The sequence below is a fragment of the Ascidia mentula genome, chromosome 3 (assembly GCF_947561715.1).
Source record: "Ascidia mentula chromosome 3, kaAscMent1.1, whole genome shotgun sequence".
Classification (NCBI taxonomy): domain Eukaryota; kingdom Metazoa; phylum Chordata; class Ascidiacea; order Phlebobranchia; family Ascidiidae; genus Ascidia; species Ascidia mentula.
This window is the reverse complement of record NC_138568.1, coordinates 20,298,479-20,312,558: the sequence shown is the minus strand read 5'-3', so window position 1 is coordinate 20,312,558 and position 14,080 is coordinate 20,298,479. Positions and strand designations below refer to the sequence as shown.

Genomic DNA, 14,080 nt, shown 5'->3' with positions numbered 1-14,080 from the left:
AAACTGTTTGCAGCTCACACAATTTATAATATTGGCTCGAATTTGCTTTCTATTAGTTTTTTTTCAGCAGATGTTACGCGAAATTATTGTAAAGTTGTAGGTTGTGTATTGTTATTCACAAATCTGCATACCCAGTCGTGCATGACTAATTGGCATTAATATGGTTTATTAAAACCAAACCTAACATTTACTGATTATCAGCCATGACGACTCTTCATTTTTAAACAATAACTAACACAAAACTTCCGAAACTTTTGTTATATGACGTAATACTTTACTTTTGTTACAGTTGCGATAACAAGTTTGACATATCCGATTCAAACAAAGTATGCGCCCTAAGAGTGGAGGAGTTTTGCAAAGGAAAAATCCAATGTGTTGGAAAAACGCTGTGTGACATATGCCCCTCCCACTTCCAGTGTACGAATTCTTCTTGTTGGAAACGTGCGACTGTTTGTGATGGCGATCCTTGCAATGACTGTCCAGCTTTCCAACACTGGAATAATGGACATGGTTTCAAATGTGTTCGGAATGGCAGGAATTGCAATCTTCCGCAAATGTTTTTATGGGACGGCATTTCTGATTGTGATGATAAATCTGATTTGTGTTACACCTCGGAGAATGGAGATGTCAGGTATTTCGTTTTTGATTGTGTTTTGCATATGCATACTTGCCAGCACTGCCCCAGACTTCCCTCTCCCAATGTGTTCCTTATCATACTATATATCATATTTTCTTTCAACGCCATTGGATCGGTGTTTCTACTGGCGTCATTCTTCGTAATGCAGTGAAAACGAAAAAAACGAAACGTTTTAGAGTAAAATATAATTTTAGTCATATGAACTTTGTTGTTTATATTAATGGTTATAAATAATAAAATGAACGACTTTAACTGCCTGCTTGTGGGCAAAGTATGGCATCTATAAACAAATTTGTTATTGCAGAGATATTCGTACTTATTCATCCCTGAACGAACGACTGTGTTTCCAATGTACAAATGACCCTATGATCATCTCAAGGTCAAGTGTTTGTGATGAGGTCATAGATTGCCCTGATATGAGTGATGAATGCAGTTGTAATGGGAAATTCCATCAGCAGTGTAGCAACAACAATATAGGGTATTTTTGTAGTTATGAAAATACCTTTTATTTCGTTGATGCAAATAACTATTAATTTTATTTAGTTCAAAACCACGTTGTAATTGTTTCGACAATAATGGAGTCTGTTACAACACATTGGATGCAGCTAACTTTTCCTGTAACTCAAAAAATGAAATCTGCGACAAGCTTACTCATTGTCTGGGTAATTTCCCATGTGAGTACCTCTGCCCCTCCCACTTCCAGTGTCCAAATTCAGCTTGTTGGAAACGTTCGACTGTTTGTGATGGCGATCCTTGTAATGACTGTCCAGCTTTCCAACACTGGAATAATGGACATGGATTTAAATGTATTCGGAATGGCAGGAATTGCAATCTTCCGCAGATGTTTCTAGGGGACGGCATTTCTGATTGTGATGATAAATCTGATTTGTGTTACACCTCGGAGAATGGAGATGTCAGGTATTTGTGAACTGTTATGGTTGGTTAAAAATTCCTACAGGTTAAGATAAGACAGAATGGATTTGTGTCATTTGCAGAGACATTCGAAGTTTGGGGACCTTTAATCATCGTTCATGCTTCCAATGTACAAATGACCCTATGATCATCTCAAGGTCACGTGTATGTGATAACGTCATCGACTGTCCCGACAAAAGTGACGAATGTTTTTGTCAACCTGGGAAAACCAAAGATTGTGGCAAGTTTCATTAGTAAGTGATAAAGCATTAGTTTATTCTTTGGATTAAAACCACAGACATCCAATACGTCACCAGAATTCTATGACTTGCAACAGTGTAAGGTGTGTTAAATGTCTGTAAATACTACATGACTTGTTTTCATTGGCATGACTTGTTTTCATTGGCATGACTCATGAATAATGCAGTTTAAAATGATGTATTTCGCCGCTGTATGAAAATACCCATTCCTTTACTGTCATGACATCATAAAGGCGTTTTAGACCTTAAATACAAAGTATTGTAGTCGAAAAAGACTTTAAATGCAAGTCATCGCATATCTGGGCACTACAAGCGAGCAACCTTGGTGACGCAACAGTGTTTCAATAATGGGCGACCAACCATAGGAAATTTGCATATTATCAAATTAAAAATTTTAGTTGTTGGGTTAAAGTGGTTTCAATATGTTTGTCTGTTCCTCAGCTACCCTGCAGTACGTGTTTGGAGGTTAACCGTCTTTTCGTAATTTTAGGTCAGTTCTGAGCTGAATTCCCATGTATGGGGTTTAAAAACGTTTGTTTAATTACTACAGGAGTCGCAAAAAAAATATCATCTGCATTCAATTGGTGTTTTTAATTATAATAAATAAACGCGAAACATTCAAACATTTTCAGTGTGGATGAGGAAGTGAAGAACAACTGTTCAACAACAACAACAGCAACAACCAACTACATACAGGGGAGGTGGAAGTGTTTGGTAAGTGAGAATGCATAACTTATTGTTTAGTCGGAAATAAGTTTACCAGACTTAATGAAAATGGTTTAGATGTTTACGTACATTTGTAGGTTCTTACCAACACAATGTACTTACTCACTTTCTGGACAAACTCCAGTTTTAACAAACGTTTGCAACAATGTTTACGCAGTCGAACGTAATTATTACACGAACAAAGATTTTGGCTTACTTCGCCAAACGTGAATATTTGTTACCTCAATGGTTTGGTTTCTGTTGTTTTCTAAACTACTGTGGAACAAACCAGCAATCAGAGACACGATGCGAGTTACAACCAATGTTGTGGTTTTGCTATTTTACTTGATCGTTTCAAAGCGAACTAATCCACGAAGCACAATGGAAAGATTTTTTAATAAAATGCTTCATTCTTATATGATCACAGAACGTCACAATGCGCAGAAGTTTAAAGTGCATGTGACACGGAAAAATCAAACATGTCAAAAATTAAACTAAGAGATGTTCATAACTTTAAAGTGCAACAAACGGATTTTAATGTTAATTTGGGCTGCAGAAAGATGGCCGCTATTTACACCTATTATGTCTTAATTAGTTGTGTAATAATAAAACAGTTACTGGGACTGGGTGTTCTTGTTGTCATAGGCATTTATGATCGTTAACGTGATACATGAACTTTTGAAAACACGACAGAGACAAACCGTCAGTTTAGCATTGTCGTTTTGTCCACTCAAAGCAAAAGATAGAAGTAGGTATATTGAATTTTGACCGCCGAGAAAGGCCGACGAAATTAGTTGATTATGCAACACAGTTCTTCTGTCATAGTACCACGTTTTGCGTTGCAGTAGTGTTGCCTACGAGTTCGAGTCATAAATGATTCATTGAATTCGCCACAATCAACCACTAAAACTAGAAACGATGCTGGAATCAGTTCTAAATTAAAGTCAATGCAAAGAGGAAAGTTAAAGTTACCAAAAAATGGCGTCATGTAATGTCACTGAGCAATGAAACGCACCAACCCCGTCTCATCGAAGTACAGAGTAATGTCGTTGCTGCTATACCCTTTGGTCTTCAGATAATTAGGGACAAATAATCCTTTGGTTTGTAACGTCACAGTGACATATTTTTGTGTGATGTAAAACCCTGTCCTGACCTTTGACGTAACGTAATCTGAGGATTGTTCTATGTTTGAAACTATTTGATATCTGCAATACAAGGCGCCTTCTCCTTATCTAAACAATGCATTTTTTCGACGCGAGTGCCTTGTATGATGTCAATTTCGCCACAGTGCAAAAGGTTTACGATTTTTGGTCGGCGCCAGTTTTCGTGCAGTTTTCTACATTGTTTAGTTGACGTAGAACCGAAAAACTTTGGATATAAGTTGGTTGTAGTAGTTTTACGCAAAGTTGCCATGACCGTGTCATATGCACTTTATGTGCTTGTGCAAAGATTACGTTGTACAGAAGTTGTTATATACTGGTGGGGAATATTCAGTGACATCATACACAATAACAACACTACACCTACTTCGTTGCTACAAAACACAGGGTTCCACTAATTCCTACAAAGCGCGTGGCATTCGGCTTCTCTAGGGTGGATATGGCTTTCGCCGTGCAAGACTTCAATTATTCGTGATAATAATTATTTACAAAATCTTATTACATTAATAAAGAAATGCCTTTAAGGTCGTTAACATTTGGAACTCGTGTTTGTACCGAGTTCCCCAGACGTTTCCTGTGCAACGTTGAAATGGCTGGAATTTATGTGGTGTTAGGGTTGCACTAAACCACCCAACACGGCATTTAGTACTCATGTGTAATACCCACATTTTTAACAATTGGCACAAAATGCCAGCAGACATATCCCTTTTGTGGGTACTCAAAGTACTGCGACAACGGCGGAAAAAGTCGCGTGAAAAGTCAATTTCGTCGTCTAATTCCACACGTTTAAGAGTTTGGTCACAAATTATTTTTGTTTGTCAAGCTTATTTTGCTATTTTCTTTGTTTTTTACCTGGTTGATGTAAAAACTTTACCAAAACTTAAAAAATAAACATCTTAATGCATGACAATAACATAGTGATCACATTCCTATGTATAAAAGTCTCGAACAAGTTGTCATGACGTCTGTTGCTGTCGATGTGTCGTTGGGCGTTTCTAGGTGTCCCACATGGGCACTGTTACCTGACAAATTGAGTTTGTAACAAAAGTTTACGGTCCCTGCTGGTCTGTCGCTACCTGATTCACAGATTTTGTGGCGATACCTGCTTCAAAACTTTGATAAAACCTAATGTTTTGCCTAAAAAAACCTAAAAAAACAGCCAGGAAATCCCGACAAGCCTTACAACATCTAAAAAAAGATTCGTTTAAAATAATAACAAAAATATTCCTTCCAGCATGAGCAACAAATCGTTCGCACAAAAACATACCAAGAACCACGTGATGTATTTTACACAGGATGGGTGGAATTGGGGGAGGTTCGACAACAAACTACTGTGCGATGGGAGGCAGGATTGCGGTGGTCGGATCCGCAATCTTGACACACGTCGAGGCTTCGACCACGATGAAGATCCTCAACTTTGCAAACATCGGAAACACTGCGACACAAAAGACGGACTTCTCAATATTCCTATGTCCAAAGTATGCGACGGTTTCATCGATTGCAAGGATGAAAGTGACGAATATCCAGAAGAATTGTGCACAAAGGAAGGAAGATTCTACTGTCCAACGTTAAATGGAGCCAAAGTAAAGTTGTTTCTTGTCAACAAAACCACAAAAAAATTGAGACCTTAAATACAAGAGTTTGGAAAAAAATCACTTCGAAGCTGTATTTTAACTATAAAAGGCAAATAAGTATCGGTGTCTGTTATTCAGTATTGTTTGTCATAATGCCCTTTGTTGAATCTTTCGCACACAGTTAACCACAAAGACGGTTTAAGTATTTCACAGACTTTTGCGACAGATTTCTGTCAACATATCGGATGTTTGTGACCTCACAATTAACTGCGATGATCAAAGTGACGAAATAAACTGCACAAATGACGGAAGGTTTTATTGCGAATACAAAGATCCATTGTTCGTTAAGAAGGAGAAGGTAAACACATGTTAACAATATTTAAAGTTTTGTGTCCTGTGGCAAAGATGTTTTGATTCCGTGTAGTTTGTTACTATTGTGACCGAAATTAATTCAGTTTTCACGAATTAGGACAAAAGTTATTGGGATGGCGGGTATGGAAATTTTAGAACCGATTTAGGAAGACCTTTTCTCCGTTTTTTTTTGGCGCCAAACTTTTGAAGTTGATCTTCGCGGGATTCAAATGTGCGTTTCGGTCACAAAATAGGTCTAAATAAAGCCTAATGAACTTAAGGTTTCGAATTTAGCACTAAAAATGTTTGAGTATCTCTGATCTAAACCAACCGTTTACTCCCAATCTGATCCATGTACTAACGCGGGCCTCCAACCCCAACCATAGTAAACGCTCAGTTCACCCTGCACTAACGGCTCACCGTCAAAACAAATGTTGGGAGCAAAACTACACAGGTGGCTACTTTTATAATTAAATAAACTGACGCTAAAGTAAAAAATTATATAGAAACACACAATGTTAAAAGGACCAACACCAAACAACATTAATCACGACCCACTTCACAAATCATGTTCTTGACACCTAATCACACAAGCACACCTCAACGTTTGCCACCAGATGAGAACTGCCAGTTTACAAATCAATTCTTTTTTTTTTGTCGCCAGCTTTCTGGCCAATTAGCGCGTCACACGCCTTCCACGTACCCAAAACTACACATGCATCTTGCAGTACATATTTTTTGTCAAATTTCCATAGTTCCGATGTTCGCAAATTATATGCAAGACAGTAATTTCGCAATGTGTTGTTTACGGACGCCAATATGAGCAACTTAACTACAAAGTTTTCTTTAATTTACTCCATATAGAAATTCAATGGAGTCGGCGACTGCTCTGATTGGTCAGACGAGTGCCCAACAAATACAAAAGTGATCAACGAAAACATATTTTCATCACGATACGAGTTGATTGCGAACCCATTTCTACGAGCCATTGTGTGGATAATGGGGATGCTCGCCATTGTCGGAAATTTGGTAAATTAAACTAAGTTTTGTCTTGGTTGCGCAATAAGAACACGTGTTTACATATTGCTCCAATTTGTTTTGAGGTTGTCATGGTGATGGAAGGCAAAACGTTGGCGACGACACAATCACAATCTGCTGCATTTCGCACAAACCATCTGCTCGTTTTGAATCTGTCCGTTTCCGATCTACTCATGGGAGTTTATCTGATCATGCTGGGAGCCGCTGGTGTCACATACACCGGATCTTATTGTGCCAATGACCTTATTTGGAGATCAAGCGGAAGTTGCACCACAATGGGGGTATTGGTTTTGCTTTCAAGCGAAACATCGGTGTTTACAAAGGTTCTGTTGACCATATTCCGACTGTATGCTGTGAAAAACGTAAGTGAAACAATTGTATTTTGTTAAGTCAGCTATTGCCAAATTCGTTGAACCGGTGATGTCCCTTTTCAAAAGTTTATGACAACTTTCTATTTTTTTTTTCTATTATAACCTGTTTATTATCACTCTCACAGCTATCGCTGGAATTAAAGCCTGACATGAGAAACGAAAGTAAAACCAATATTATTAAAATGACGCAGTTTTGCCCAATTTGGGAACTACAGTTAGAGAAAGAGAAAACAATTTCCAGTCCGATGGGATTCTAGCTGACAACTACATTCCCCATCTTTCGATTTGCAATAACCACCGAGCTTGCAAACTTATTGTTTTTAATGAAAACACGTGAATGTTCCCCTTTGTTTCAGCCGTTCGATGCATCCATGAAACTGGAATTGAAAACTGTCATCCTTTCCATTATCCTATCCTGGGCATTCTCGTTTACAATTGCTTTTATTCCACTCACAACTCAACTACAACATTTGTTCGAAACCAAAGCTTGGATGAATGAGAATCCGTTTTTTGACAATGTTGCAGTCGACTTCTCAAGTAAGATATTGTCGTAGATGTTGGTGTTGAAACCAATTTTAAATTAAACTAGCTTTGCGTATACAGGCATGAATAAATTCATGGATCGATTTGTAACTTTCCAACACAACTTCACAAGCAACGATTCCCAAGAACTCAACACTGCCCTCATGCAAGTATATGATGTTAATTCCTGGATGGATTTTATGGATATTCTTGAGGATTACAATTACACTGAGTTATTTGATATTTCTGGATATTTGGGGTTCGTTTTTATTTGCGCAAAATCTTCAATTTTTTCGCCACAAAATTGTTTATGTGTAGATATTACAGCAGCAGCAGTGTTTGCATCAGCAAACTGTATGTAACGACCAACGACAAGGCATGGGGATATTCAATCGCTATTATTATTCTGAACTTCCTGGCCTTCATGTTCGTGGCAATTACGTACTTTTGGATTTACAAGAAGTCAACTGCCAGTGCCAGGCAAGTGAACGAGAGGCCACGAGATGGAAGGGCGGCAACACAAAACAAAGGTAAGCACATTCGTATTTGCTGACATATTATACCATTAATGCCGTTTGTTTCGGCAGAAATGCAAAAGAAAATCCTTCGACTGATAATTACCGATTTTCTCTGCTGGGTTCCAATTTCCATCATGGCATTTGTAAACATCGGTGGAGTCCCTATGCCTCCTGTGATGTACGCTGTGTCAGCAATTATCCTGCTCCCCATCAACAGCTCTCTAAATCCCCTCATCTACTCCAACGCACCGAAACTACTTTATGATAGAGTCCGGGATGGCCTACGTGCCGTTTTCAGACCTCAACCACAGGAAGAGCAACAGGAAAATGTGGTTGTGGTTGCTAACCGAGAAAACTTACATGTGGTTGAAGCAGAAACCGATCTGTAAATAAACCTTGCATTCAGTTTGTGCAAAATGTGTTTTTTTTTTTGACGTCACGCGTACCTTCTTTGTGTAGAATCCTATTTAGTTTGTGATGGAAAAGTAATCACAACATAAGATTGATATATCAAGTTTTAACTTTCCATTTAAAAACCTCACAAGTAGGACAAAGTAACATATTTGACGTCAGACCCAAACAAATGAACAAAAATACGTGAATTTTTTTTGCTGTATTGGACATTACAATGATGCGGGAGATTCCCCTTGATACAAGGGACTTCCCTACTACATTTTGTCTCTGGATCAACGCTTACTTGTAAATATGATATTATGATGTTGGAAACATTCCATGCAACCAACTCATGAAATACAAACTATCGACAGATGAAAATATAATCTGCTACCTTCAAATATCACCAAAAAAATTTGAAAACACCCCTTCAAAACCCCCTCTCACACGCCTTGTACATAAACCTCGCCCTGTGTATTTTGTATATCATTGATAATTATATTTTAATGCAAAAAAAGATGTCGTAAAATTCATAGCAGGACAAACTCTCTGTGTAAATCGCATCATAATTCACATTCCATCGTTAACATTGCATCAAATGTCCAGCAGCAAGATTTTTGTTTAAAGTTATTTTTCTAACTATCAACTACTGTTTGGCACTCAATATCAGCTGGTTCGTTCGTGGCTAATTTAAACTTCCACGAAAATGTAATCGTTTTGTTGAATGTTTGCTGCTTGCGCATATTTTGTGCTACTTGTTGTTGTTATCAATAAACAAAGTGTTGAGAGGGTAAAAGTGTGTGTTTTCTTGAACTTGTGAATTCTGATGGGGAACGAGTTCCAACCACACGTCTTGAGTTTGTTGAGGAATTCCTCACCTGTTTGAGTTGGTTTTTGTTTGAATTGTCGTCATGACGAAAACAAAACAGATTCTTTCCTGTGTTTGATCGCTAAGCAACTGCACCCGTATTTCGCCCTCATCACTCCTCCTCGACAAGCCACGGTTACGTTCGAGAAAAAAAGCGGGGATAATTGTTTGCGCTATATCAACGTAACCCACCTCTTTTTGTCGCTTTACGTCATTTGTTATGAATGATTCAGCTTCAGTGTACAGTGAAAAACATGCCAGTGGTCGATCGAGTTCGCCGAGCCGAACGACAAATATCTGTCAGAATGAGTTAATTTGTGGCATACTCTTGTGGAAAGGATGCCCTCTCTTCTCTTCGAACAAAAACATCGAAAGAAGACAACCTACTGCCTTGCTCGCTCTCCATTGTGAAGTTGGTTCAACAGAGATGTAAGAGCAGCGACTACACGTCATCCCGTTGCATGGCAACGAATGAGTCACCAACAAAACGTCTCCAAAACTGAGGAGGGCTGACTAACGATGTTCAATGTTCAACCGACCATCATGAAGTTCACAACCACAACGGAAAGAGGAGACCAAATTGCCGTAACAAAAATATTTTTTGTGAGGATTACCTCTGAAACAAAGGTAGGTGGCATCCAGGACCAAACGAAGACATCTACAATATGTGACAGCAACGAGCAACGTTGTTCCAATGTTAAGACGTTTTGTAATCTTTCTGCTGCAACGTTCGCGGCCAACATTACCAGTACGTTGGTGAACAGGAAAACACATCGAACGAAACCATTACCTCTTCTTGCACACACAGCTCTTTTATCTGCGCAGCAAATCTTTTTTTTTCAAAACTTGGCCACGTTCAGCAAGATTGTCCGTAATCATGTTTATCTCACATAGTTTTTCGGGTAATCTGTAAGTCCGGGATTTGCCGATTGTTTTAATGTTCATCCAAACCCGAACGTTGACCGAATCATTTTGATTTTGCACAAAAGTACTTGAACATAAACAATAAATATAAATGTCATGGGCACCGACAAAACCATATGGGTTGTCCTGTCAAGAAGCCAACATTAAATTTGCCAGACTGGCAAGCGAGGAGCGCCGCGCACGAAGCTTTCAATCAACTTGCAGCCATTGTTTCATCGTCATGATTATGGAAATATTTGAATGCTGAGCCTGAAATCAGTCGTCACACTGTTGAAGACGAGGGAGACCGAGTGTTGAAACAAAAATCTGCGGGAAAGCGGAGCGGGAACTCTGGCAAAGGTTAAAATTTAATTTTGCACAATTTCTTCAACGTAACGCGGCATCCTTTTGAATCGAAAGAAGTCAACACAACACTCACCGACTGTTTAATCCGCGCCATTATATCACCAACTCCTGTGGATATTTTCTTCATCTGACTTTAAAAAAATAATTTGTGTCAGTATTTAATACGGGCGTCCCAATATGCAAATATTACCAACGAGGTGGTCTTCAGATAAAGATATTCGTAATTTAGCAAACGTCGTATAAAATCCATAGCGTTCTAACAATATAGTAATGGTAGGGGTTATTTAATGCAGAAAAATCACTTCTAATGGAAATCTATTATTTACACTTGATTATATATTTCTTTTCATTTGTATATCAATGTCACAGCTTTCAAGTGATTACTGCTGCTCATGTTGGGTTTGATTACTATCATATAGAAACCGGTGCCAATGTTGCGAATCCAACACGGTTGTTGGCGATATCGAAAGTTGTGTAGTAATTTCTCATAAACATGACACCAAAAACCCTCAATGGACGATCTTCTGACATCATGTTAATGCTGTAACACCTCAAGACCGACTCGAGGTTGTACCCGAGGACACATAGAACATGAACTACGCACACCATATCACCTTATAAATAATGAAATCATCATTTTGTTCATAACTTTTCTTTCTGCAATTTTGCTACGGTTTCTGTCCAACGCCATTCAAGATGCGAAACATCAATCCACAGTGGACCTAATTTCTGAGACAGAATTGTTGATGTATCGATATTTGTTGGACTTCCGTCTGTTTCGGCCAAGCGTGGCTGCCTGTTAGCAACTCTTGTTGCTGGTTTAAGGAATACGTGAATTAAATAGCGCACTTTGTCCTGAAATAAGCAATGTGAACATTATTGACTCTCGTGCTGACTAGCATGGTTAAAAAAGTAACGTTTTGATTTAAGAACCTTGTCACCCATACGTTGATCTTGTCTGGCTTTACATGTAGGCGGTACATTTGTGTCATACGTCATCATGTTTGTCCATGGCACAGTGAGTTAAAAAATACGCTCATATGACTCACAGACGGTATTGTTCAATCGCCTCTTATGTATAAAACAGTTATGTTATTAGTTCTCAAAGAAGTTTAGCAAACAAAATGCAGCGGTGTTGTTCACTCGTCTAAATTTTAGGCGTGCATTTATGTCACATTCAAAAACAGAATGACAAAGGAAAACCGTTGATTGTAAATTAGCGTTTTGCCAGTAACTTTTACCCTTGCATAGAAATCACGTTTTGCAATATTTGATGATATATGTTTGTTTGTGTATTTATTATGCTCGCAAGCCACTTCTAAAGAACAAATAGGTCCAGACCATTTCGCAAAGGTTTTTGCCACTAAAATGATTACACTACTTAGCCTAATCTCAAATAAAAAAAGATTTGGTTCATCTGTGCGATCAACATCATAATAGAGTGGTTGTTCTTAACCTTTTTCTCTCTTATTTTCCACTTTCAGTGTGAACGGAATCCTTCTTTCCACTTGCGTTCAAATTTTTACCGCAGAAATCCATTATTATATTTGCACTGTAGCCTATGAACTTTCGCGTGTAAAAGAATCATGCTGCTACCTCGTAGGGCCGCCAAGTAACCCGCGTTCAAAGTTTTGTTAACTGGCCATATTTTTGCCAACTAACATCCATCTGGTTATATCTGTTGTACGCTTGGGACATATTTAGGTGCATGACACACAATTGATACGGAACATAACAACTATTTTCGTACATTTGGTGCCCACTAATTACCTACCCACAACCACATAATTTCCCACTAGTGGGAACTTTTCCACAGGTAAAACGCATTTGTATTTTTAGTTGTTGTGTAGATGAAAAGAATTAAGGACCTATATGGGTATTAAATTGGGGAAATCCTGTTTTCAAGGCCCTCAGCTGTAATGCATCTAGCGACTGTTCCGCTTGTTTCCCAATGACCGTTGATGGGTCTTGTGACTTACATAGGAACCTAAAATTCTACAAAGTTGAAAAAAAATTTTGCTCCTGAATGAGACTGTACAGAGCAAGGACTTGCTGGGCCTCCTGGAAGATCATATGAGCAACCGGGGGGTATAAACAGCAGTTGGGGGAGGGCTTTGACACTTTTTCAGCAACTAAATTTGATGCCATTGCATAGAGAAGAGTTGGAACTTACAAAAAATGCAAATGAGTGGGAAGTTGAACGATTCATTTTTCTGCAAAATCCAGTTCCATTTTTTGTTGCTCTTTTAACCAAAATACTGAGTAACCATGGGGGCAAATGGCCCTAGGTGAGTGGCTAAACCATTTTTTCGGAGACTAATTTTGATCAAAATTTGTAGATATGAGATGGATCTTTCATAAAATCACAAATGGTTGGACACTTAAACGATTCATTTTTCAACAAATACAGCCTGTTTTTATTGCTCCATTTTCAACATAATTTTTAGCACCACCCACCAAAAAGGTAACTATCTAATTGAAATACCCCCAAAACCCCACTAAAACTGCCCCAAACACCCAAAAATTCGCCATGACAACAGCACGCACATGTGCGCTCATTCAACTGTAAATTTAACTTAAATGCGTCACTGCCTTGCTAGTAAATATCTGCATAACAGGGAAGTTTCAAAGCAAGTTTTTTTTTATTTAGCCCTAACCAGTCTACTAAAATAAAAAAAACAGTCACTACTAGGATTAAAAAGCCACAAATACAAACAAACACACAGAACTACAACCTGAAAATCAATAACAATAAAATGAGACAAGTATGCAGACATTCAAACAAACAAATGACCTTAAACAAACCAACTAATAGCAAATGAACAACTATTAGCAAAAAAAGTTGATAATGTATCACAGCAATTCTGTTCTCTCTATATAAACCATTAAAACTCACAAATGGTTTGGACAGATGAACAGGTGCCATTGTACACGTTGCCTGTTTGAATAAAGGTTCTCAACCTAGTAGTTCAAAACACAAACCAGCCAACTCCACAACAAATATTGTCTGGTGAAAACGGCATAGGTTTCTGCACGAAAAGACAACCAACCCAACATTCATGATCTGCAATTTCAGAAAGGAAAATTTAACAACATCAACGCCAACAAAACTGGTGTTTGTGATGATAGGCATATTAGCTTTTGCTAATCAGAGTCATTTACTCCATTCCCAATGTCCGTTGCTGGTTAATCTTCGAATACAATCCTAATTCACACGAAATCATCCAATTTGCTGTCAATGTGTTGGAAAGTGCTCATACCTAACCAAACATTATGTGGTCAACGTACGCAACCTTCTGGATGCAAACTCGCTTACATATAGAGAGAATTATTTATCATGAGATTCAGAAACCCGTAGAAGTAGATTTTGTCTGCAGTTAACTACCGGACTCAGAAGACAAAGTCGACACGCATGTTACAGAAGATGAGATCAAAGAAATTTGCATTTAAAGCATCATGGCGGTTCTATGTTAATAAGCTGATAACGCAAAACACATGCATT

The 14,080-nt window shown here is 38.2% G+C and overlaps 1 protein-coding gene across 1 annotated transcript in view; it reads left to right on the top strand.

Annotated features, from left to right (window-relative positions):
• The first annotated feature begins 554 nt into the window (after positions 1–554).
• Positions 555–14,080, top strand: part of LOC145895916 (uncharacterized) — a 146,940-nt gene continuing 133,414 nt past the window's right edge. Inside the window, exons 1-2 of the mRNA XM_082984692.1 lie at positions 555–631; positions 942–1,115. Of these exons, the coding sequence (XP_082840818.1) occupies positions 555–631; positions 942–1,115 (251 nt within the window). The remainder of the gene's footprint in view (positions 632–941; positions 1,116–14,080) is intronic.